This window comes from Perca fluviatilis, chromosome 16 (genome assembly GCF_010015445.1).
Source record: "Perca fluviatilis chromosome 16, GENO_Pfluv_1.0, whole genome shotgun sequence".
In the NCBI taxonomy this organism is placed as follows: Eukaryota; Metazoa; Chordata; class Actinopteri; order Perciformes; family Percidae; genus Perca; species Perca fluviatilis.
In genome coordinates this window covers 19,030,203-19,054,075 of record NC_053127.1, presented here as the reverse complement: position 1 = coordinate 19,054,075, position 23,873 = coordinate 19,030,203, and the positions used below count along the sequence as shown (strand labels likewise).

The following is a 23,873-nucleotide window of genomic DNA, read 5'->3' as shown; positions in this document are numbered from 1 at the left end:
CATATAGCCTAGGTAGTCAAGTCAGTTTACTGGAATGTTTTGTCATATACAAAACATACACAAAAAAAATGTACACATTAATATAATGACAAGCATATTATACCACAAAAAGATAATTCATGTAAAACAAAACAATGCAGCCAACCTTGACGTATAGAGATATAAATACAAATAAAAGTGCCCTTAACTTAGGCTAATTCCAATAGGTCAGCCTCGTTGTTTTTACATTCACAGTTATTACAATTAAATATCCACGCCGGAAATGAGTAGCCTATTTCGTTATAATCTGCTAATGAGAAGTTGATCCATCAATCTGACAAAAAACCTTAAAGGAAAGCATTTAACACCCTGTGGGAATCTATTGTTTTTTCTCTTCCTCCTCTTTCTTCTGCTTCACTTTCCCATTTGTCTCTGCCTGATGGTCTCGTTTCTGCGCCTCCTTCCCCTCAGTTTGTGCTGGCTGTCCCTCCGGGATTTCCATAGTGACCTTGGCTGTCTTCTTGCTTACAGTCTTCAGGAAGGCCAGGATGCCCAGATTGTCAAAGTTGTATGAAGTCACACCAATATTGACCATGGACTTGAGACCAGTGTCAGTGGCTTCGCCTGCCTCGTTACCATACCTTCACCACGAATAATATGGTTAGGTGTTTGGGGAAGAGTGGTTTGGTGTAAGAACATAAATGTGGTGGGTACAGAATTAAAATGCTGGAGCAATGTCATATGCAATATTGGTACTGTTGTCATTTACATCAAAAACACTGAAGGTCAAGAAAAACAGTCATATTTCACTTTGTAGTGGTTTTATTAGTAACACACCAGGAAAAAGGGGCTACAGATAGTATGAACAGCAAGAGCAGCACCACCCAACACAAGCAGACATTCAGCTGCAGTTCGCAGACCCAGAGAGACACATAACAGTTGCTTAAACTACATCAAGTCAAAAAAGAACCCAAAACACATACTTTATGTCTTATCTAGATATAAATGAATCGAAGAAAGCTGATGAAAAATAAATTCTGTGTTAGCTGTTGCGTTAGATTTGGAAAATGTCTTACTGAGGGTTATTTTCTGACTTGATCTGGGTTAATAAAAGAGTGTAGATGAAAGAGTTGATCAGTTGTTAGTTCACAAGTCTTTGCCTTTACTCCCACGTGCAGTCATATGTTGCTGGACATTTTTATTAGATTTTCTAAGCCCTTAAATCTGAAAAGGAATGGGTGTAAAAGTAGATCAGTTTCCCAACGTACCAAGAAGAAAGCAACACAGTAAGCTGGTTTCTGATCCAGTTTTCTACTGTTGTTCAAAGAAATCAAATAAAATTAGAAATAGGCTGGAAACAAGATCTACAATAGTTTATCAGAAAGTTCTATCAATTAAATAAAGAAGCGGAAATGTCAGCACTTACTTGTATGTCATAGTTGTGACAGTCTCTGCTGCAACACTTTTGCCAACAAGCTTTGCTCCGGTCTCCAGACTCGACCAAACAGTAGAGAAACCTGGTTTGGATGTAAGTTAAAAAGAGTTTAAGTACTCTAAAGAAAGAAAGACTAGGATTATCCATCTTTGAGCAAATGCCAACACATTTCCAAATGCCAAAACATGACTAAATATTTTGACATTTTATTTTACATAGAGCTATGATATATGTGATAGTGTAACTTTATGTTTGGTCCTGATATTTCTATTATATTGGTACATACCTTGTACACTGCTGACTGCCACAAACTTGGCTCCATCCCAGTTGGAAAGTCCGCCATCTTTGCTCTTCTTTATAGACTCTGGGACCAGCTTAGCGCCCTGTTTCTTCACATGGGGAGCCATTTTGTCTGCCACATGTCCTGCCACCATACTTACTCCATTAACTGTAAATATACATATCAGTCATATTAGTTTACAGTACAGGTGATTAATGACTGAAAGAAAAAAAAAATCAAGTGTTTATTTTTTGTCTTTAGTTTTCTTTAGCCATGGGAAAAGTTTGATTACCACCCAAAAGCATTTTGAATATTTGTCATCATTGTTGCCAATATAATCCTTCCTATATTGGTTTAAATCCTTACCCAAGAACTGGCTGACTCGCACAGCACCCCCGGTGGCCTGTTTAGCCACCTGCAGACCTTTTGTGACACGGGGGCTGACCTCTGAAGGAGTTTCCTCAGGCGTGATATGGTCCCGGATCTTGGCTGCTCCTTTATGAATGGCCCTACCAGTGGCCTCAGCTCCTTTTACAAACTCTAAACTCAACCGTGTAGCTCCTACAGAGAGAAAAATATGGGGTGTTAAATGTAAATTAGCAATATCATTGATTGTTGTGTTGTTAAAATATATATTACAGGCAAATAAAGAGGTGGTTGGACAAGGTTTTCCTTTGCTGCACTCAATCCTGTTCAAGAGAGATTGCTGCAAAGGTAAACAATGTCCTCTAGTGGTCATTTTGTAGATAAATGAACATTCAGTACATACAGTCTTTGAATAACACTGGAAAAAAAAAATTCTTTATTAGGGCACACACATGCACACACACACACACGAGCACACACACACACACACACACACACACACACACACACACACACACACACACACACACACACACACACACACACACACACACACACACACACACACACACAGACCTGTCAAGATTCCTTGTGCCATCTTCTCACTCCAACCAGGAAGTGGTGGTTTGTCCATCTCCCCTGTTGGTACTGTCAGTGCTTCATGCTCTTGCGTGGGACCAAGGGGGATTTTCTCACTCAGGTTGACGACCTCTGACCCTTCCCCATCTGGACCCTGTCAGGGAATACATTAACTCATATTGCTAAACAGCTATAAGAGGTAATATGCTTTTACAATGTGTACATATATCCAAACATGTGACGTACATTACTGTGAGCCATGACTCAGCTTGCTAAGAATGTTTTTACCAACAACTATTTAGTTCTTCCTGGAGTGTCAAGAGAAAAAGATTTTCACGCTATGAGTCACTGGATTCTACAAGAAGGTGTAGTCATTATTAACTAATGTTTCATTTCAACCACCTACTTTTATCTCCAAATAGAGACAAATTGTCTCAACATATTGTTCCACAGCATTGACTCCAACCACATGCATCCTTACATTTGCTCCACAGTAAAGACTGACCTGGACCCTGAGATCAGCCAGCTGTGAGAGGAGGTCCTGAAACGTCTTTCGGTGGACAGCAGGCAGTTCGGAGGACAAGACTATGCCCACGTAGGACCCTGGCATCTCTGACAAGATGTCAGGGAACATGAAGATCCCAGAGTTAGCCAATAGCACTGGAGTTTCTGCTGTCAGCGGGTACTGCCAGTCACACACCTTAAAAACACAAAGACAGACAAAAATAAGGAGGTTGGGGAATGATGAAGGTAGAGCTGGGCAATATATCGATATTATATCAATATCGTGATATGAGACTAGATATCGTCTTAGATTTTGGAAATCGTGATATCGTAAATGGCTTAAGTGTTGTCTTTTCCTGGTTTTAAAGGCTGCATTACAGTAAAGTGATGTCATTTTCTACCCTAGCTGTTCTATTATTTTTTACCCAGACATTATGTCCACATTACTGAAGATTACATATCTTAAATCTCATTGTGAAGATATTTTGTTAAAGCACCAATCGTCAACCCTATAATATCGCCACAATATCGAAATCGAGGTATTAGGACAAGAATATCGCGAGATCTGATTTTCTCCATATCGCCCAGAACCTAGGTGAAAGTCACACATGTACCATCATAACCAAATAAGGTTGCATTCATTTTAAATGATCACAGTGTGACATACACTCACATCTACTATTCTTATCAATAAGCTCAGATCTTTGGAATTTGATCCAAAATCAGGACATGGTGGCTTCTGTTAAGTCCTTATTTGTTTCTCCAGTTCATAAGATGTGAACTGAAAAGCATCCCATGTCCAATGCTTTTTTTCACAATTAACTTCAAATGTAAAAAACAGTAGTTTCTTGTGAGTCATTTCCCAGCAACCACAGTGTCACTTATTCCTTTTGACCCAATGTTCTCCCCTCTCAAAGACACATTACAGGATTTTAGCCCCATCAGGACTTATGTCAGTCATCCACACAGACATAATACAGACACTGACTTGCTGCTGCATCGTGCCACTGGTATGCCGCCTGACAGAATGAACCCTGTGAGGGCGCAGGACACTGACCAGCAGCACAACAGGAGCGCAGAGTCATCTGTTAATGGGCCCATTGTCTTGCTGGGAAACAAAGCAGGGCCAGAATACAGGAGAGAAACAGAGTCATGGGTTGCACTGCAGTATAAAGCACAGCATAATACGCGCTTTGTTGAGGTGCCAGAATACATTATGTTGCTTTATACATTCTATATTGACTCAATACAAAAATCAAGTGGGGTTGATTGTCAGAAGGCTCCACACGAATAATAAACACACAGGGTCAGAGCAGATAAAGTCATACTTATGGATGGGAGCCTGTGCCATACAAGTCAAGGGATTAAGCAATGGAGTTCCATTTCTTAGAATACAGTTGCCATAGTGGAGAGTAATACTGCTTAAACATAATATCAACAATGGGACAGCTCAGTGTTATCAATTTAAGCTGCACATTTATTAAGTTTCACATCACCCAAATATATTCTAAACACTTTTATAGTGTAAAGGCAATGACAACATTGTAACTAGAGCTGAAAGTGAATTAATTGATTAGTCTATTAACTCAAGATTATTTTTGATTATAAATTTCTAAATAAAATATTTTTCAAGCAAAAATGTCTAAAATCCAATGGTTCTTCTCTGCTTTTCACGGTTTTGTATCATTGTAAATTGAATATATTTGTGTTTTGGACTGTTGGTCAGCCTTTGAATCATATTAGGCTCTAGGGAATTAGTGACCAGATCAGAATCAGATTAATCGCTAAGGAAAATAATCGTTAGTTGCAACCCGAATTGTAATGCCTTTAATCAGTTAACAAAATTAGTTAAATTAAGAACAGGTCAGGAGAATAAATTTAAAAACAAATGGTATGTCCGAGTCAACTTCTTTTAAACTTCTTTTCTTTTTAAAAACTTTTAAAAATCAATGTTGACTTATTTTATCATAACATGTGCACGTGTTGTCAAACTCAAAGTGGACATCACCCAGAGATAAAAACAACATCATTTGTAAGCAGAACAATTCTTTGTGACTAGTACTCATTTGAAACATAATTTGCCAACATAGTGACTCATAATTAGTTTTCCCTGGTCTAATAGTGATGAAGTGGTTTAACCTGGGGTAGTTTGCTGTTCACACATACTCACTTCTAAGACATACGCCCAAGGAAAAAGCTTTGCTGACATATCCACACCCACATGCATACAGATACTTATTATGACATACTTATTATAACATACTGTATACTCACATGTAGAAATGCTGAGGGTCTTCCAGCAGTGGAATCCTTGTGCTGACTGTCAAATGCGACGATGCGAAGGTAGCCTGGATGAGACAGGGAGCTGACCTGACCATTTGGTGCCACGAAAAACATCTGCACCCCAGAGGGGATGAAAAGCAGCATGTTTCCATCTCCTTCTGCGCCGGTCTGCTTTCCTGACCCGAGGCTGCCTCCAGCAGAACCGTAAGACAGACTGCGGTGGCCAATAGTTGGCTGTGGTGTGTAGGCTGGAGGCTGGTCCCCTGGGTTAGCCATGGCTATATCTCCTGGAGCTGCTGCATGGAGCGTGTGCATGTGCAGAACAGCAGAGGAAGGAGGCCAGGTAGGGACTGTTGGGGTTGACTTCTGAGCGTTAGCCAGTACGGTGGGGTACAGATGGTGGAGGGAGCTTCGGGGAGGCTGGCTGCTCTGAGCCAGGTCTGGATAAAGATTGGGAGGAAGATCCATCAAAAGGCAGCCCCTCTGGTATCCTGTTGTCAGCTGTGAGGTCTCCAGGTCTGAGAGGTGGGTGTTGACAGTCCTCAGAGTGTCCCTCATCCTCTGTTGAAGCTGCCTGGCCGTGTCCCAGACCGCTCCTCGCTGCCTCTCCGCTCCAGTGGGAACTTCCAGTCCTTGAGTAAGGTGCTGTCGACCTTTTCTGTAATACACCAGGGCCTCTGCTCTTTTCCCGGCCTCTTCAGCAGTCAGCCCACGGCTCAGAGAATGAAACGCCAACTCATACTGGTCCTTGATGAGCAGCAGCTCAGCAGGCTCAGTCATAGTGAGGAGTAGGCTAGACGGGATACAGAGACTAGAAAGTAAAGATTGGAGGCTGAGAGGAAATCAAGTGCCATCTCCAAGCTAGACTAAAGTTAAAACAGCAGTTTCAAGGTTTTTACAGTAATCCAAAAACAATATGTAACTAACATTAGTCAGGTTGTAACACACATATTAAAGAATGAGTTATTGGTGTACTACGGTTTGTTTTTAGGCTTAATGGTTTTGAAAATTACCCCTTGAATTAATTAAATGGGAGACAGAGAGAGTATGTAGGCTACCTGTCACCAAGAAATGCAGCTAAACCAGGTGTGAGAAAGAAAGAAAAGGCAACTTGAGTACATTCTCCAAACTGACATAGGTACTTTGACCGCATTACGGCAGAGTAGATGAATGAATGTGAGGAGAATCTCAGTAATGTTAATGTTGGCGGCTATGACAGGTTGTAAATAGCCTGAGCGAACCCATCAGGTTTAACCTGAATAACAAAGACCAAATGCCTATGGCATTTCTTAAGTCCTTTCTAGACAGCAGATTTACATTTAAAATACCAGTTTACACATGTATTCTTTATATCAGCATTAAATGTATGAAAACAGCAAATGGGTTTTGATTTTGAAAACTGTTACCTTTTCAGAGAACTTGCCTGACAGACAACAAATGATTCTGGCTTACCTTGGACTTCAATATCACCGGAAAGAAAAACCCTAACAATAAAAAAGTGGTTTTATAAAGTCCTTATTCCAGTTTCCGACAGTTCTTCTGTACTTTCATGGGTGTGAGAATGCCTGCATACATCAACATGTTCACTTCACTTGCTGGGTAAATCCGGCACAGCCTCAGGCAGCTACACACATTTCAAACCAACAGGAGCGAGCGACAGAAATGGCTTCCGGATAACACTTTCAAAATAAAATCCATAAACTACATGTCTCATAAGTAGTTATTCAAATAAAAACTGTATTAACAAGGAATCTGAAATAAATAAAACACATTTCCTTGAGGTGTATTAATTTGTTTTACTCCTTTCGCAATACATCAAATATGAAAAATAAAGCTCACAAAAATGCTTGAACATAATTTAAAATCACTTCAAAAGATATGGAAGATGCTGTAATTCATGATTTAAGACATCATTCTGAATTAAATATAGGTATATATTATAACTGATGACTTACCAGCTTTAAAACCCTTTTGTATCAATGTCTTGTCTCCAATTATTAAAATTCTTCAGTCACTAAGTAGGTTTTATTAGAAAGAATTTATTGTATTTGCATAAAATATAAACAAGTCCAGATGAGTGTGGCATTAGCTTATATGGGATTTGCTGTAGAATCAGCTGCATTTATTTTGGTATCAATGTGATTATGTTCTAGGAGAAGCGTCAAAGAAGGGTGGGGAAGTTACTCATAGGAAAGGTAGAACAGCAGGTGCAGTGATCAATGAAACACGACAATACCTGTAAATGGAGAGATAAAAGACATCAATTTAGGGATGTAAAATTGTGTCCTGGATACATTAACAACCCAGACAATCTGCAAACTACATATGACAGAGCCCAAAGGCCTGTAGTTTACATAAGCTGTTGGAAAAATTGTCTTGATTTTTTTTTTTTAACTATAAACTATGCCTTACTTTGAACTCTTATACTTTTCCCTGATGGCCTGTAGTGGGTGACTCTCTGCATTGAGGTATAGCTTGTGGAGGTCAGTCATGCAAGGCACAATTTCAGCCGTGGTATAACCGGTAAAGACATGTAAGTAATCGGGCTACAATATGAGAAAAAAAAATAACCTTAAGTTACATTTTGGCTAATTCCTTGAGAAATTCTCATAAAAAAGGGACAAGACAATGATCTGGACAAACTTACCCAGAGAGATTTGTTTACAGTGTAAGTGGCTAGGCAGTAGGCTCCAGCTGCCACTATAGATGGGGTGTACTGCAGGAATGGATCAATTTCCAGCAGGCTTAACTCTGCTATATACTAGAAGCAGAAAAAAAAACACATCAACAAATCAAAATACGATCAAGGGACATGGAAAACGGAAACTTCAAAGGCAGTGGGCACAAATGTAAATTCTAGCTGGCATTTGAGTTATTGATTTTGCTCACCAGGGCAAGGTTCTCTGTGTTGGCACCGACTGAGTGGATGGACATGAAAAGGCGAAGGAACTGGTTTGTGGTAGGGGCTGCCATCTTGAATGCCAGCCTTTTTAGGAAAACATGCTCCATCTGAACCAGCTGCCTCTTAGTGTAGGTGCTGTCTGTCGTGTACACAAACTCGTTCAGCTCAGGAGGGAAGATCTCCTCATATTTTCTACAAGGTGATAGATCAGGCAACATCAGCTTGTAAATTGTCATCCATTATTAACCCCTTTGTTGTCCTCCCATCGACCATGAACTTGCTGTCCTGTAACTTGTTGCTTTGTTTGATGATTTTGCCACTTTTTTAAACATTTATTTCAACGGTTTTTTTATTCCTTGTCAATAAACCTAATTCAAATGACATTATACTTAATTTTTTAGATAAAAAAGCAGAAATTATGAATTATTTTGACTAATAGTTAAGATCAGAGGATGTTGAATGAATCACAGACTGGTTTATGTCAAAGATTAGTCAGGACACTTTTATAAAACCATTTATAAAATGTTGAAGTTGAATAAAACACCCAAAATGCAATGGAAGTAATCAATAATTTTACCTGTGAAGAATGTTTCATGGGTTCCATACAACGTACATGCATCCAAGTTATTTTGGGGCAATTTGGTTGTAAGAAACCCATATTTCCGATATAAAACAATTGGAAAACGGGTCAAATTTGACCCGGGGAAAACACAAGAGATAAGTCAATTCAACTCCATAAGGTGATGCATACCATGACCACAACATGTTTTTAACGAATCAGTGACTGGACAGGAAACATGTCAACAAATTTTTAGAAAGACAGACTTGCTTACGCAGCAATCATTAATGCAGCTGTGCCGACCAGCTGCAGCTTTCCCCGTTTCACATATGCTGTGCAGGTGAGAAAGCGGTCCAAATAGTTGACAGCAAGGTGCAGAGTTTCAGAACCAAGCTTGTATTCCTGGACGACTTCCACCAGCCAGTCCACCAGGATGACCCGCATGCCGTTGGTGATCTCTGGATGTCTGTCTAAGTAGCCTGGCCTTGGCCTGGACCTCAGCTGGCATTAGAAACAAAAGCAGTTTTCATGAGGTATTTGCAATGAACTGAGGAGCAAAACTTCATAACTATGCCCTGCCCATACACAGTAATATGAAAGAAATTATATAGTGCTCATAGTTCATATAATTTCGCACTTCACTCTCCCTCAAGTGCAGATGAATGTCCTCTGCATACTCGGAAACGCACAGCACCTCCTCTGACATCAGGGATTTATCTGGTTCAGACTGCATAGACGCATCCTGGCATGAACCTACAAGAGTAAAAGCAGTCAGGTAAAGAAAATGAAGACTGAACAAGAAAAAAAAGTCTTAAATATTTTTGTATTTTCCTAACTCACTTGAACTCAGTTCCAGCAGGAATCCCAAATCTGGATTTTGCAGGGCAGAAGTTTCAGCATCCAGGTAATAGCTGTCTGAGACCACTTCTTGACCCGATTCTGCAAGAACAACTTCACAAGCCTCCTCAACATACACATCAAAGGTGGAACTGGAGGGGCGGCCAAGAAAGGTGAGCTGGGAGCTGTCTGAGATCGAACTGTGTTTGGAAAATTGGCTTCCCTGCGGAGAAAAATGAGTCAACATGATTGCCACATTAAGTTGAAATGTGACCGTTCTAAGAGGGGAAAATGAATTGAAAATCACAAAATGTAATGCTCTCCACAGTGCCTTTCTCACTTACCTGGCTGAAGGATCGGCCACGCTGATCGTTTTCTGACAACACACCAAGAACTGTCCGCTGTTTGGCTCGCTGGACCTGCAGTGCATCTATTTTGCTTGGAGGTGAAATGTTTTCTTTGCTAGTGTGACTGCCGCAATGGGCATTTGTGCTGAAGTTCATCTATAAACAAGGAGATGGGGAAAGATAAAGTAAAAAAAAATAGGCCACCATGTCATACAGGAAAGGGAAAGTAACTAACAACACTTAATGAAAAAAGGTTTAACAGGTATGTAAATCATCACATATACACCTGAAAGACACCATATTATTTGTCAGTTTCCTGTACGTATAGTAGGCCTGGTTCCCAACATGGCAGGGGGCCCCAAAAGGGTTTTTATGATAAATCTAAGGGGTCACAAGATCATTCAAAGGATAGCACACTAAAAAAAGAAAAATAATTATGTACTTTTTCCTATTTTCAAATATTTGCTTTTTATTGTAAAATAGGCTACTAGGTTGCTTTAGCTCTAAAAAAACTATTCAAATGAAACAATCTGACAAAAAAAAACATCACCCTAAGCAACTCATATGCAACCTAGTAAACAATGAAGTAGTCATTGCTTTATGTTGGAAACCACAGCAGCATGGTTGTCATATTGCTTAGGTGGTTATGGCCTCCCTGACCAAAGCACAGCATATAAATAGGGCTGCAACTAACAATTATTTTCATGAGCGATTGATTGATTTTTAATAATTTGTCTATACAATGTATGCATTATACATTTCCCAGAGCCCATGGTGACATATTCAAATTGCTTGTTTCCAAATAAAACACCAAATATATTCACTTTACTATCATATATGAAAACAGAGAGCATCAATCAAATCATCAAATTTGAGAGTCTACACCAGTGAATGTTTGGCTATACTGCTTGAAAAATGAATTAAATGATTGATTGTGAATATAGTTGCCAAATGCCGATTACGTTTTTAATAATAGTTTCAGCTCTGCACCTTAAGGTCCAAAACAGAAATAAAGAAACTGAACAAATGAACTTTTACTTAACTGAGGGGGCTAACCAAATGAGTAGCCTTTATATTTAGCAGAGAACATTTAACAGGTTAACGCTCAGTGAAGTGTGAAATAGGGTGCACACATCTTACACTCTCCTGCGCGCAAGTGGACTGGAGATTTCAGAAACATCATTACCATGGTTACAAGAATTTATCAATCACAGATACGCAAAGCTAAGACAAACAGGTAGCTAGAAAAACCAGGCTTTAGTGTGCCACAGAGCACAGCCCAACAATAGTTTCCTGTCGGTTTCAAATATAAAACCGACTACCATCTGTTCTTGACTGCAAACTCACCATAACCAGGGGCGACGTAGCGTTAGTTAGTTCACACTAGTTTAACGTTAGGTCAGGACGGAGGAAGCGAAAACACAGTGCATTCCACTAAAGCGGAGAAATGACCGGTTACTTTCTTATCTGCAGCTTACTTGGAGACAAACAGCGACCTCTCGCTACGTTCAAGCAACTTGAGTTTCCTGGGTGTCGGATGTTATTCGTCCAGTGGGGGGAGTTTTCTCGGTTTCGTTGCAAACTAATCTGTTAACTCCGAACGGTTCTCTGTCAACCGCGTGCCCGAACGACACAGCTGACAGCCGACGACGTCGTGCGTCAGAAATCCCTCACTGGATGTATGAATTTGTAATTTAATTTAAATCAATAAGGGTTCGTTTTTTTTTGTTGTTTTTTACTATGGGTGTGCATGACTACCTCCAGTACAAGTGATATGGTTTGATAGAGCACTTATGATTGGATTGGTTTTCTCACAGGTTGTGATGCTTCAACAACAAAACATACTTTAGGTCTACTTGTATTAAAAAAAAAAATCACAACAAAAAACAAACAATGAAATAGTTACTTATTTTAATATGATAACTGTGTGACATCCCTGGATTAGTTGAAACACTTCAGTTTTCATTATTTTTACAGCTGGTTATTTGTTTAAAAAAATATATTTTACATTTATTTTGATTTATTCTAACTATAATGTATCTTTTTTATACATATCTAATGTTAGTGACTTTCCTTTGGTTTGGAATATGATAAGAAACATTCACTACGTGTTTGGGGTGTTTCAACAACAGCAGACTTTTGGGTGTGGTGGTGGATCATGAGTCGCTCTAGAGACACTGATCTGAAGCGAGCTGTCACCATGTCATGAAATGATGTATGGGTTGTTGATAACTTGTTGGGCAAGAATGGCAGTGTCACGCTTTGAGTAGGTGCAGACAAGATGGGCTTGAGTTTAGAAGAGAGAAGGGCTACGCTAAGTGTAAAGCCATGGGCTGGTGATGACAGCAGTGACAGTACTGAGTCTACTCTTAAGTGAACTGCCTAAACATGTGGAGACAGGTGGTAGAACAATAAAGTTTTTCAGAGAAATCACAGTAGTTAGAACAAGCTGCTAGTTTAATGAAACAGATTTCAGTATGCCTTCACAATTGGGAAAATATAATTTAAACTCCTATACATGAGAAAGATGGGGCAGTGAAAGTGAAGCTTCTCAATATTCTCTAAAATGAAAAAGAAATGTTGTATGGAGCTAATTCTATTGCGCTAACATCTAACACCTCCTCTGGTTCACATCAAAATGTCTCACATCTCCAGAATGACAAACCTTTATTAAACAGAGCTGCAAAACAGCTGCTTGTTTAGCAGAGTGCTATAATAATTATATTTGTGTCCCATCTGTTTCACAAGAGCGTAGTCAGTTTGCCTACCTGTTTCCAAGATTTGCATCTGAGATTTGTTGATGTCATTATTAGAGCATATTGTCAATTTCACTGTGATTTGTTCATGCTCACAAATCTGGATTTTCTCTTTAAACTGGCAACTTGCACTTGATTGCACTACCGCTTTCCTGTTTCTCACACACACACACACACACACACACACACACACACACACACACACACACACACTAAAGAGTAACCTGCCAAGTGCCTGCAAGCTTTACATTGTCCATCAGATGGCAGGCTTTCTCTTCAGTAATAATGGTCTGATGTATTTCATCTGCAGTAAATCAAGCAGACTTTTGACATGCTATGTCAAATAACCATTTTAGGGTTTGTCAGATTATGTAACCATACATGCATTCTAATCACGAGGCTACAACCAGAAGAAATTCAAATATGAGGAAAAACTTTGGATACATTTATAACTGATCATATGACATTGTGACCCTGTTAATTCTAATTGCACAAATTACCACAGAACCTTTGCTCACTCAAAGCGCAGGAATGAAGATGGTGCAAAGCAGTGAAATATTCATTCATTAATGTGACTCAAAGTAGCATGTATCTTTCTTTGCCTGCAAACCAATTGAATGTTTAGTGTTGCCTGAATTGATTCTTGTTATGATGATTAGTATCACATCTGAGTCACAGCAAGAACTACAGCCAGTAAACTATAGAGTCAGGTATTGGAGCTTGGGAGGACCCAGAAGCATTAAGCACAGTGCTGTCATGCTGCTGCTGCTGCTGAGCAGCTCCAGTGGAGCAACAGGGGATTAAGAGTTCCAATTTGCAATCTTTTGGTCACAAGGCTACTTCTTGAACCTTCAGCCAACCGTCACTCCTATACTTTCCCTACGACTGAATTTGATGAAACGCTCCGTCCATTTTTGTGCACTATGTTGTTTTTTTTTGTATGTGCATTTATCATTGTACAATGTGCTACCCTCCTCATTGACCAGGACAGTTGGTTTCACCTCTAATCAAATGTAAGAATTTATTTTTTCTTTCTTTCCTTATATAATTCAGTTGGATTTCAGTTGTATCTTAATCCTTGCTCAGATATGTTGACTGTGTATTTCAATCCATCATTGAGGAAATCTATCCTGCTCAAACCACATACACTTATATTAGGAGGAACATTTTTCCCCCCAAAAGTTTGCTATCAAGCAGAAATCCCCCAGAAAAGTGTTGGTTGATGACATTGGCCATCCTTTTAGCCAGATTAAAGCTGAACATGTATGTTTGTTTTCCAGCCCAGAGATTCATGTAAAAACTACTGTGCCACAACATAGGAAATGGCATTACGGTATCTTTTTACGTTACCATGTCAGACACAGATTATGATTCTACTAAACAAAATGTCATTCATAATGGTAATTCCATCAACAGTGTCCTAATGTAATGCGATTCTGAGTGTAATTCTATATCAGAAAAGATGTAATAAATAAAAATAAAGTAATTTAAACAGTGTAAAATTACAATAAAGGCTAAAGATTGTGAAAGACAACAAAAAAGTAACTGCTGTGCAAGCTACAAAACTAAAAAGATTTTTGAAAAAAAAATCCTTTAGAATACAAAATGCCACTTAAATAGGGCTAATACCAAAACTACACTTGGAAAAAGTAGTTTTAATAATGTGGAAGATAATATTGCCTGTAATAAATGTTGGTATTTAAAGCGCAAACATCATGAATCAATTGCATTTTTCATCTTAACAGAATTACATTTTGACAAGATTACATGTGCTGTTATCTGGACATATAATAATAAAGTCAAAGATAATTAAGTCACTTTTCTCAGACCTACTGAATCTTATTCTTATGCAGTAGTTTTACTTTGTGTCAAGAGCAAATTTTTCACAACCATGTGTAGTTTACAAATTTAAATTTTTGTGCAGTTTGTGAAGCTGAAACAGATATCAATACCAGTTAGCCTGAGTGCCAAGGCTCGGTACAGTGAGTAATTTATGCATTGAAACTTTGGTCTACCACAGAACTGATGAAATATCCTCTCCGTTAGTCCAGTAGAGATGGGCGATAAGGTGGCTTGCTGTGGCTATTTTCTCCTCTCAAAATAAAATTGATATCTGGTGTCACACTGTGCTGAAAGGAGGGAGGGAGCAAAAACACACACACACACACACACACACACATTCAGACTTACACACAAAAACACAAACATGGCACCTGCTCAGGGGAAACAAAGTCTCTCTGCCTTCCTCTGTCTTTTGATCCCTCTTCCTCATTTCCGTTCAGTCCCTGAGCAGATGCAGATTGCTTATGACAGATAGCATTGGTCTGCTGCCATTTCATTAATGTGATGTATTGCTGGTGACAGGCTTGGGCCAGATGGGCTGGGGGGGTTTAAGCATCACCTCTAAAATACTGTGCCATCCAGGAAAATCCTCCCAGCTGGGGATGGATGTCTCATCTCTCGGCAGCACCCTCATCCAGTGGTGTTAGCCCTGTTGCCTGTTGGGAGGGATCATGGCTGGGATCGTCTCTCACCCTGAGCAAAGAAAAAGTGTTCAGAAAACACAAAAGAGGCTACTAACCTGCAGGATAAAGAGATGAAAAGGCAACCTAATCTGTGGAGGTTTACCCGTGTTGAACAGGAATTTTCCCATCGCCTTTTGCTGAAATAGAAGCTGATTAACTTATCATGAGTAAATCCAAATGTAAGACTCACAGTCGATGTCAATTCTCAGTTATCTCTTTATCTTATTAGTATCTGTCATTTTACACACAACACTCCACTCCCCATCAATCCTCAGACATGACTACTCAAAGATAGATTGAAATATCCAGCTATGTTAGTAAATAGTTCGGGAAAACACATCATTAGAATACAGTTAAATAATTTTATTTAATAATACATTTATTGTCATTTCAGGCGGATTAAACTTGAACTACTGTCTGGCCGTCCTTGTGTTTACAATTATAAACACTGTTACAAAGATGGGTCGTGTTAGGTTAAAGGTCCAATATGTAATATTTGTACTGTAATAAATCCAAAAATGACACCAATGCCTCATCAGATATTAAGGAAACATGTTAAACTGAAATAATATCTTTTCTGACAACAATGCTAATGTCAGTATTTTTTCTTTTTGAAATTTACATTCCGTGACGGAATTTCTGTTTGTGTTTTGGCCTGTGTGTTGTTATCAACGGCCCAGTTTGACAGCCAGGCCGGGTTGCCAGATATACCTGTAAAAACGTAAACCCAGCGCGCTACAGCTGTAACGTTGTTACAGCCATGAAAGCAGCACACAAACGAACAGGATCAACGGAGATAGATTCTACCCAACCTAAAAAAAAAAAAGTAAACGGCATGTGTCTAACAGTTGCGTGACCAGAGATGTAACAACCCCCTGGTAAATATTGGAGATGTATTTGAAAGATGGAGACAGCTTAGATCCCAAAAGGATGCAGTATTGGCTTATTTCCTCCTTAACAGGTAAGCATTAGCTTCAGGCTAATTTATCACAGCCACTAGGGACGGGCATTTTATGTCATTTCAACATTTGTGTACTCGCATTGAATTATATAGCTAGAGTACCCGAGTTGGTTACTCGCAAAAACAATTGAGACACAGCCAGTAAAGTGATCCCGACTGGTCCTGGCTAACGCCGCCATGCTAACCCTGTTAACTGCTAAAGTTACCGGGAGGACCAGGCAAGCGGGCCATGGCTGTTTACAACGTGTAGTTCAGCAGCTGGGGCCAACAACGGTGAGTTATTTTAAGCCACGAGAGGGGGGCTGTAAATCGGAAAGAGAGGACTATGAGTTTGCAGTGTGTTTAGCGATTTTTGCCGTAATTCTAAGCCAATGAAGGGTGTTCCGTCGGCAAGGTAGTTAGTGGTATTTTTAGCGTTTTGTATTGTAATTCTAAGCCGAGGAAGTGTGCCTGACTGGAGTGTGGAGAGGACGGTGAGGTTGTTGTGTTTTTAGCGGTTCATACTGTAATTTTAAGCCGAAAAAGTGTGTCTGTCAGTTGGTTACAGAGCTCCGCGTCGTGTATATATCTATGGCTCCGCGTGAGCACGATCTTTTATGACTGTCGATATAGCCAGCATAACGTTAGCTACTCCGCTGTGCTGTGGACTAATGTCTGGCTATGTTTTCAATTCAATTCAATTCAATTTTATTTATAGTATCAAATCATAACAAAAGTTATCTCGAGACACTTTACAGATAGAGTAGGTCTAGACCACACTCTGTAATTTCCAAAACCCCAACAATTACAGTAATTCCATCAAGAGCAAGCATTAGCAGTGGCTATCGCGACAGTGGCAAGGAAAAACTCCCTTTTAGGAAGAAACCTCGGCAGACCCAGACTCTTGGTAGGCGGTGTCTGACGGGCCGGTTGGGGGTGTGATGAACAGTGGCGATAATAGTCACATTAAAGGTCACAGTGACGTCGAAGGTTATCGTGGAAGTTCATGTCATAGCAGGGCACATCGTGTCATACTGAGTAGTGCAGTCCCCTATACCGGATCCAGACTACTCTGTGCATAGGAACATCACAGCAGGGCGTTGCGGGATGTAACGTGGCGCTGCAGAGCATGGGTGGATGCGGCTGATGCAGCAGGATACAGCGGATGCAGCAGGATGCTGCAGGATGCAGCAGGATGCAGCAGGATGCAGCAGGATGCAGCAGGATGCGGCCGGGATTTGCAGAGAATCACAGAGCATAGCTCTGCGAAGAAGAAACATAAGGACTCCGGGGAGTAAACTCCCCAGAGCTCGATTAGTAACAAGCAATTCTGGGACAGGATGCATACAGAAGTAACAAGTAGAGAAGAGAGAGCAGCTCAGTGTGTCATAGGAAGGAAACAGCATCCCCTGCAGTCTAGAATTGTAATAGCATAACTAACTACGAGGAGAAGCAGGTGGGCCGGGTTAGGTGGACGCTGCAACTCCTCACTCCCTAACTATAAGCTTTGTCAAAGAGGAGGGTTTTCAGTTTACTCTTGAATGTGGCGACGGTGTCTGCCCCTCGAACCCAGACTGGAAGCTGGTTCCACAGAAGCGGAGCCTGATAGCTGAAGGCCCTGGCCCCCAGTCTACTTCCAGAGACTCTAGGAACCACGAGTAGCCCCGCATTCCGGGAGCGCAGTGCCCTAGTGGGACAATAAGGTACTAAGAGCTCTTCTAGGTATGATGGTGCTTGACCATTTAGAGCTTTGTAAGTCAGGAGGAGGATTTTAAATTCGATCCTAGACTTCACAGGAAGCCAATGCAGAGAAGCTAATACAGGAGAAATATGATCTCTTCTCTTAGTTCTCGTCAGAACACGTGCTGCAGCATTCTGGATCAGCTGGAGAGCCTTAAGGGACTTATTTGGGCAACCTGATAATAAGGAATTGCAGTAATCTAGTCTAGAAGTAACGAATGCATGGACTAGTTTTTCAGCATCATTCTGAGACAGGATATTCCTGATTTTGGCAATGTTACGAAGATGGAAAAAGGCTATTCTTGAGGTTTGTTTTAAATGGGCGTTGAAGGATATATCCTGATCAAAAATAACTCCCAAATTTCTGACCGCAGTGCTGGAGGCCAGGGCAATACCATCCAGAGTAGCTATATCTTTCGAAAACGAAGTTCGGCAGTGCGTTGGTCCTATCACAATAACTTCCGTTTTGTCTGAGTTTAACATCAGGAAGTTGTGGGTCATCCAGGATTTTATATCCTCAACACACGTTTGAAGTCTTGCTAACTGACCACTTTCATCTGGCTTAATTGACAGATATAATTGGGTATCGTCTGCGTAGCAGTGATAATTAATTGAGTGTTTCCTAATAATATGTCCTAGAGGAAGCATATATAAGGAAAATAGAATTGGTCCAAGCACTGAGCCTTGAGGAACGCCATGGCTGACTTTGGCGTGCTTGGAGGGTTTATCGTTAATGTTAACAAATTGGGATCGCTCAGAGAAATAAGACTTACGTGAGACTAGCATCTAACGTTAGCTACTCTGCTGTGCTGTGGAGTAATGTCTGGCTATGTGAGACTAGCATCTAACGTTAGCTACTCTGCTGTGCTGTGGAGTAATGTCTGGCTATGTGAGACTAGCATCTAACGTTAGCTACTCTGCTGTGCTGTGGAGTAATGTCTGGCTATGTGAGACTAGCATCTAACGTTAGCTACTCTGCTGTGCTGGGAAGTAATGTCTGGCTATGTGAGAAAAGCGTCTAGCAACATTGTTGTGAATGCTGCGGTCTCAGCCTGGCAACCCCCGTGAACTTCGAGTCTGGGCAGGAGGGGGCGGGGGAAACGACTGTCCAGTATTTTGAATTGGTAGTGCAGTAACTATTTTAACCGCTAGCTGCCATTATTACATACAATATTACATATTGCACCTTTAAAGGTCAATTGGCAGCATATATTGGCTCTAAAAGAGGGCCGGCAATCAGCACTTTGATATCCAAGTTTTCAAAGCAACATGAGAAAACAGAACTCTGAAGAGGCCAAATTGTCTGTGCCAAGCTGCAGTGAAGTAAAATCTAAAAAATAATGTAATGTGTGGAGGGGAAAAGTTTGAATACTCCTGACAAACACCAACAAACTATATCAAATACGAGGACTAGTGATCACAAGTTAAAAATAACCAACAGGCAATATCTATGTTGCTTTGTCTGTAGTCTGGAGGTCACATGTTTCACACAGTCTTTGTGCTTAAAGAATGCTTTATTGAATGATCCTCATGCAGATCAAAGTACCTTATGTTGGGGAATATGATGTGGAAATATGGTGCCAATCATTAAAAGGCCCATCACTGTAATGACCCAGGGGGCATGAAAAGAAAATGAACTCGGAGAGAGAAGGGGGATGTTTTGTCAAGACTGAGAGCTCTTATTGTCTGTTTCTTATGATGGTGGAATAATAAGACTACACACACACAAACACACACACACACACACACACACACACACACACACACACACTATAACCAGAGGGTGACACTTTATAGAATATCACAGCATGTGGTGATAACCATAATGATGCAACAAACATTTGATAAAACTTGAATTGTTTACTTTTGGTGTCTGCTTTTAATTCATTTGAGTGAATCGGACGGTGAGAGAGGGGGAGAAAGTAATATTCACTGTTTGACTGAAATGTAGGAATACCTAAACCGACTCAGTAATTATGCACAAAGACAAACGTAGCTTTTGTCCTCATGTCTTCTATACCTTTTATGGCTAACTTGTGCATCATATATATACCCGCCTCTCCATGCAGTATGAATTATGAATGTCTGAAGAGTAAGGACTTTTTTATTTGCAATTTAAGGGTCCCACATCTTTTGGTGCACTAAATTATTCATATATTCAAATGAATCTGACTTTGAGGACATTTTTTCCTTTCTTCTCTTCTTTCATGAATTTAGAGTGTATACACTTCAGAGGGATTGGACAAATTTGCCAAAGACTATTAGTGGTAAAGGTTTTAGTAGAGCCATGGTTTCACTTCACCTTAGGGTGTTTTTTTTTTTTTACATGTGTTGTAGTTTATGCCCCTTTCCCCACAGTAGTATCATATATCCATCTGACTCATTGTTATTCTGGACAAGTACTCGCCTGTCAGGCTGCCTGTCGTGTGTGTGTGTGTGTGTCACAGTTATGCCTCAGTATGTTTTCCCTGCTCCATGCCATCAGATCTGTGGGGCTCATTTTGATTGGCATGACACGAAAAGCTGGAGTGTAGTCCGTGCATATTTATTGGCTGTCTGATCTGAAATATCTTTGAAAACCAAACTGAACATCACAAATAATTCTGCACACCATCTTGGAGACATGGAAAAAATATATCATATTCTTACCGTTTCTCCGAGATTAGGGATGCAAACGTACTTTCTCCTGCAATAAGCAGAAGACAAGGAAAACATTCCGCTTTCCTGCGCTCATTAAATTCTTTAATTTTGCTTTTGTGAGTTTTTCTCTCAGCAGGGAGCTTTGCAAATTGCTGCAGATTACCAGAGACGTAAAGCATATCTGGTAGTGCATCAACAATATCTAGACATTCTAACATATTTGCAACTAATATCTTGACACCTTTCTGTTATCTAAGTATAAAAGTGTTCCCCTGAGTTTAGCAGAATGAGCTTGTCAAACCAACATACACACATATTTTAGCTCAAAATAGTTCCAAAATGCAGTTGCACCCACCCAGTAGCTGCATGTCTTCCCCTAGTTAACATGCAGTGCAGAGACTGGTGTCCTCACAAGGGCAGTGTTAGGATGGCATGGAGTCAGAACATGCTGGGATATCAGGGAATGACACGGAATTGGCAGCCAAGCCTTCTGGGATTAGTGACAAAAACCAACTGAAGCCAAAGCTCTTATCTCCATCCTTCAGTCCTCTTTCTGTTTCTCTCTCTCTCTCTCACACACACACACAAAAGCACACACTTGAGTTTGCACAGAGACAAGCACATGTAGTCCCAGAGATATTTTAAATTTTTTTTTAATTAGATTTCTTTCTAAGAAAATAAAGAATTGTGTGAGTACAACGATAGTATATATACCGCATCAAATAGCATTCGTGTATACACATGACATAGAAGCCATGTGATGTTAGTGAAAGCTGGATTTGGATGTGTAATAAAGTCATCTTCCTCTCATCTCCACTCTCTCTGTTCTCCAATGCTGCTATTCCCCTCCGGTGCCTGTGTCAGTGGGCAGATGGCAGAGGACAGAGGCATCTGTGAAAGAGGAGGCGTCTTTTCCCCTTCACAGAGCAGGGACAGGTGTCTTCTGCCACACGATTAACATCTTCATGAATATCATTAAGGTGCTAACAAGCTCATATATGAGATTCAGGGTCAAGTGCAAAACGTATTTTAGATCAGAGGAGACTGAACTATATTTTAAGTGTTTAATTCCAATAAGAGCCACATAGTCTTACAATTAAAAGAAAGGGTTGGTTCACCCAAATTACAAAAATATATTTTCTCAACTTGAACTAATGTCTGTCACCCAGCTGGCACCCACAGATGCTGTGGACCTTCAGTAGCGGCTGCAGCAACTCAAACCCAGCCAGACCGGAGCTGCTGTCCGCTCCCCCCTCTTTTGCCGGGAGCTAGCTAGTAATATTAGCGTTCCCCGCGGTCCCTCTGCCAGACAGAAGTTCTGATCTGCCTGGGTTCTAGTTGCTGCAGCTGCAACTCGACCCAGTTACAGCAGCAGCAACTGCCGTTTGCTGCTGTCCGCTCTACTTCCAGCAAAGTAGTCTCTGCTGGAAGCACTAATATTACTAGCTAGCTAACTACAAAGTTAGCTTCCCCAGTGCTGCATTCAAACTCTGTCGGAAATTATACAATAATTTAATAATGAACGCTTAAAGTAGCCCAGTAACGTTAAAGGACAATTCTGGCGCAAAACGAACCTAGGGGTTAATAACAGATGTGTACCCACTCTGTCGTTCTCTGGGACATGTTTCCATGCTAATCCAATGTGTTTGTAGCTTGAAAGAAGCTAGCGCGGACCGCTGATTAGCTTACAACGCTAGTATTCGGGGCACAGTACCACTAAAAAGGCTAAAAATATCACCAAACTTCAACAGTAGCATAATGAGGGTCCCTACATGTTAACCTAAGCATTGAGAACTTTGTAAGTGTACAGACAGTTTATTGAACGAAGAGCTGCGGGAGCTCTGTGGAAGGGCTACGAGAGAGAGAGAGCTACCGGTAATAGTAGCTAGTAGGTAAGTACAGCCCTGTTTATCAGAGAGGGGAAATCTTCAGAATATACAAAACACTGCGTCTCTTGGGTGTTGCGACGCAACAGGTCCCACTCAGTGCGACACTCCTGTTCGGTGGCCATAGCTTCACAATGTCCGCAGGTACACCACCAGCTTCCCGAAGTACGAGGCTGTGTTGCGGCATTGACTACCGGTAGCGCTCTCTTTCGTAGCCCTTTCACAGAGCTCCCGGAGCTCTTCGTTCAGTAAACTGTCTGTACGGTGGCTCAGTGGTTAGCACTTCTACCTCACAGCAAGAAGCTTCTGGGTTCGAACCCGGGCCGTTCTGTGTAGAGTTTGCGTGTTCTCCCCGTGCTTGTGTGGGTTTCCTCTGTGTACTCCGGTTTCTTCCCACCATGAAGACATGCATGCTAGGTAACTAGGACTATAGTTGAAAATTAGCCAACTGGCTAACGCTGGTGCATTTACAGAAATGTTCATTAATGTGCATTGTCCTAATCAAATAAATAAAACAGATTATTATGAAAGTGTTTTTTGCCCTCCTTTTTCGGGGCCAGTAAAAATATACAAGGGGCCAGTAAAACTTTGATCTACTGGCCCGAGGGGCCAGTGGGGGAAAAAATGTGTTGGAACCTGTATAGTGACATGGCTTTAGGGATGGCAATGTTGGTTTGTTAGTATGTTGGCCCATCTGTCGGTCGGTGGCCACACCATTTTGGTAAAATATCTTGACAATTATGGGATGGACAGATATAAATGGCCCCCAGAGGATGAATTCAATGACTTTGGTGACTCTGACTTTTCCTCGGCACCATCGGCAGGTTGGCATTTGTGATTCAGAATGAAATATCTTGACGATTATTGGATGGATTGCCGTGAAATTTGCGATAGATATTCAAGGTCACTAGAGGATAAATTCTACTGACTTTAGTGATCCTCTGACTTTTTCTCCAGATCCATGAGCAGGAATTTTCCTTAAAGTTTTCAGTTAAGTATCACAACACCCACTTGATGGATTGATACAGACCTTTGTACAAACGATGTCCTGAGACAATGTTTTCCAATAACTTTGGTGATCCCCAGACATTTCATCTAGCCATAATCAGGTCACATACACCGTATTTTGGTTTATGACCAAATACCTGTGAGACTAACCACATCAGCTTCAACTGTACTTTGTGTTTACTGCTAATTCCCACGTTAGCATGCCAAAATGCTAAACTAAGATGGTGAACATGGTAAACAGTATGCCTGCTAAACATCAACATGCTAAGCATCATTATTATGAGGATGTTAGCATGCTGACATTAGC

At 40.6% G+C, this 23,873-nt stretch overlaps 2 protein-coding genes across 6 annotated transcripts; both read right to left on the bottom strand.

The window, feature by feature from the left end:
* Window positions 1-4: 4 nt before the first annotated feature.
* On the bottom strand, window positions 5-7,062 carry sparta (spartin a). Of its 3 annotated transcripts, none has more exons than XM_039778409.1 (8): window positions 6,879-7,062; window positions 5,418-6,237; window positions 3,145-3,339; window positions 2,637-2,793; window positions 2,061-2,255; window positions 1,701-1,862; window positions 1,406-1,496; window positions 5-620 (listed from the first exon to the last, which is right to left on the bottom strand). In XM_039778409.1, exons 2-8 carry the CDS (start codon window positions 6,204-6,206, stop codon window positions 359-361), a joined length of 1,851 nt encoding a protein of 616 aa, XP_039634343.1. In that variant the 5' UTR covers window positions 6,207-6,237; window positions 6,879-7,062; the 3' UTR covers window positions 5-358. The 3 variants fall into 3 exon arrangements, with proteins under 3 accessions (XP_039634343.1, XP_039634341.1, XP_039634342.1); XM_039778407.1 differs by lacking the exon at window positions 5-620 and adding an exon at window positions 784-1,203 and having other exon boundaries at window positions 6,879-7,057; XM_039778408.1 differs by lacking the exon at window positions 5-620 and adding an exon at window positions 784-1,203 and having other exon boundaries at window positions 5,418-6,219; window positions 6,879-7,056.
* A 256-nt stretch (window positions 7,063-7,318) lies between these two features.
* ccna1 (cyclin A1) lies at window positions 7,319-15,580 on the bottom strand. Of its 3 annotated transcripts, none has more exons than XM_039776919.1 (9): window positions 15,229-15,580; window positions 10,069-10,227; window positions 9,728-9,947; window positions 9,525-9,640; window positions 9,162-9,388; window positions 8,316-8,520; window positions 8,074-8,187; window positions 7,839-7,972; window positions 7,319-7,662 (listed from the first exon to the last, which is right to left on the bottom strand). In XM_039776919.1, exons 1-9 carry the CDS (start codon window positions 15,301-15,303, stop codon window positions 7,611-7,613), a joined length of 1,302 nt encoding a protein of 433 aa, XP_039632853.1. In that variant the 5' UTR covers window positions 15,304-15,580; the 3' UTR covers window positions 7,319-7,610. The 3 variants fall into 3 exon arrangements, with proteins under 3 accessions (XP_039632853.1, XP_039632854.1, XP_039632855.1); XM_039776920.1 differs by lacking the exon at window positions 15,229-15,580 and adding an exon at window positions 11,419-11,694 and having other exon boundaries at window positions 7,321-7,662; XM_039776921.1 differs by lacking the exon at window positions 15,229-15,580 and adding an exon at window positions 11,550-11,694 and having other exon boundaries at window positions 7,321-7,662.
* Between the last annotated feature and the right edge of the window lie 8,293 nt (window positions 15,581-23,873).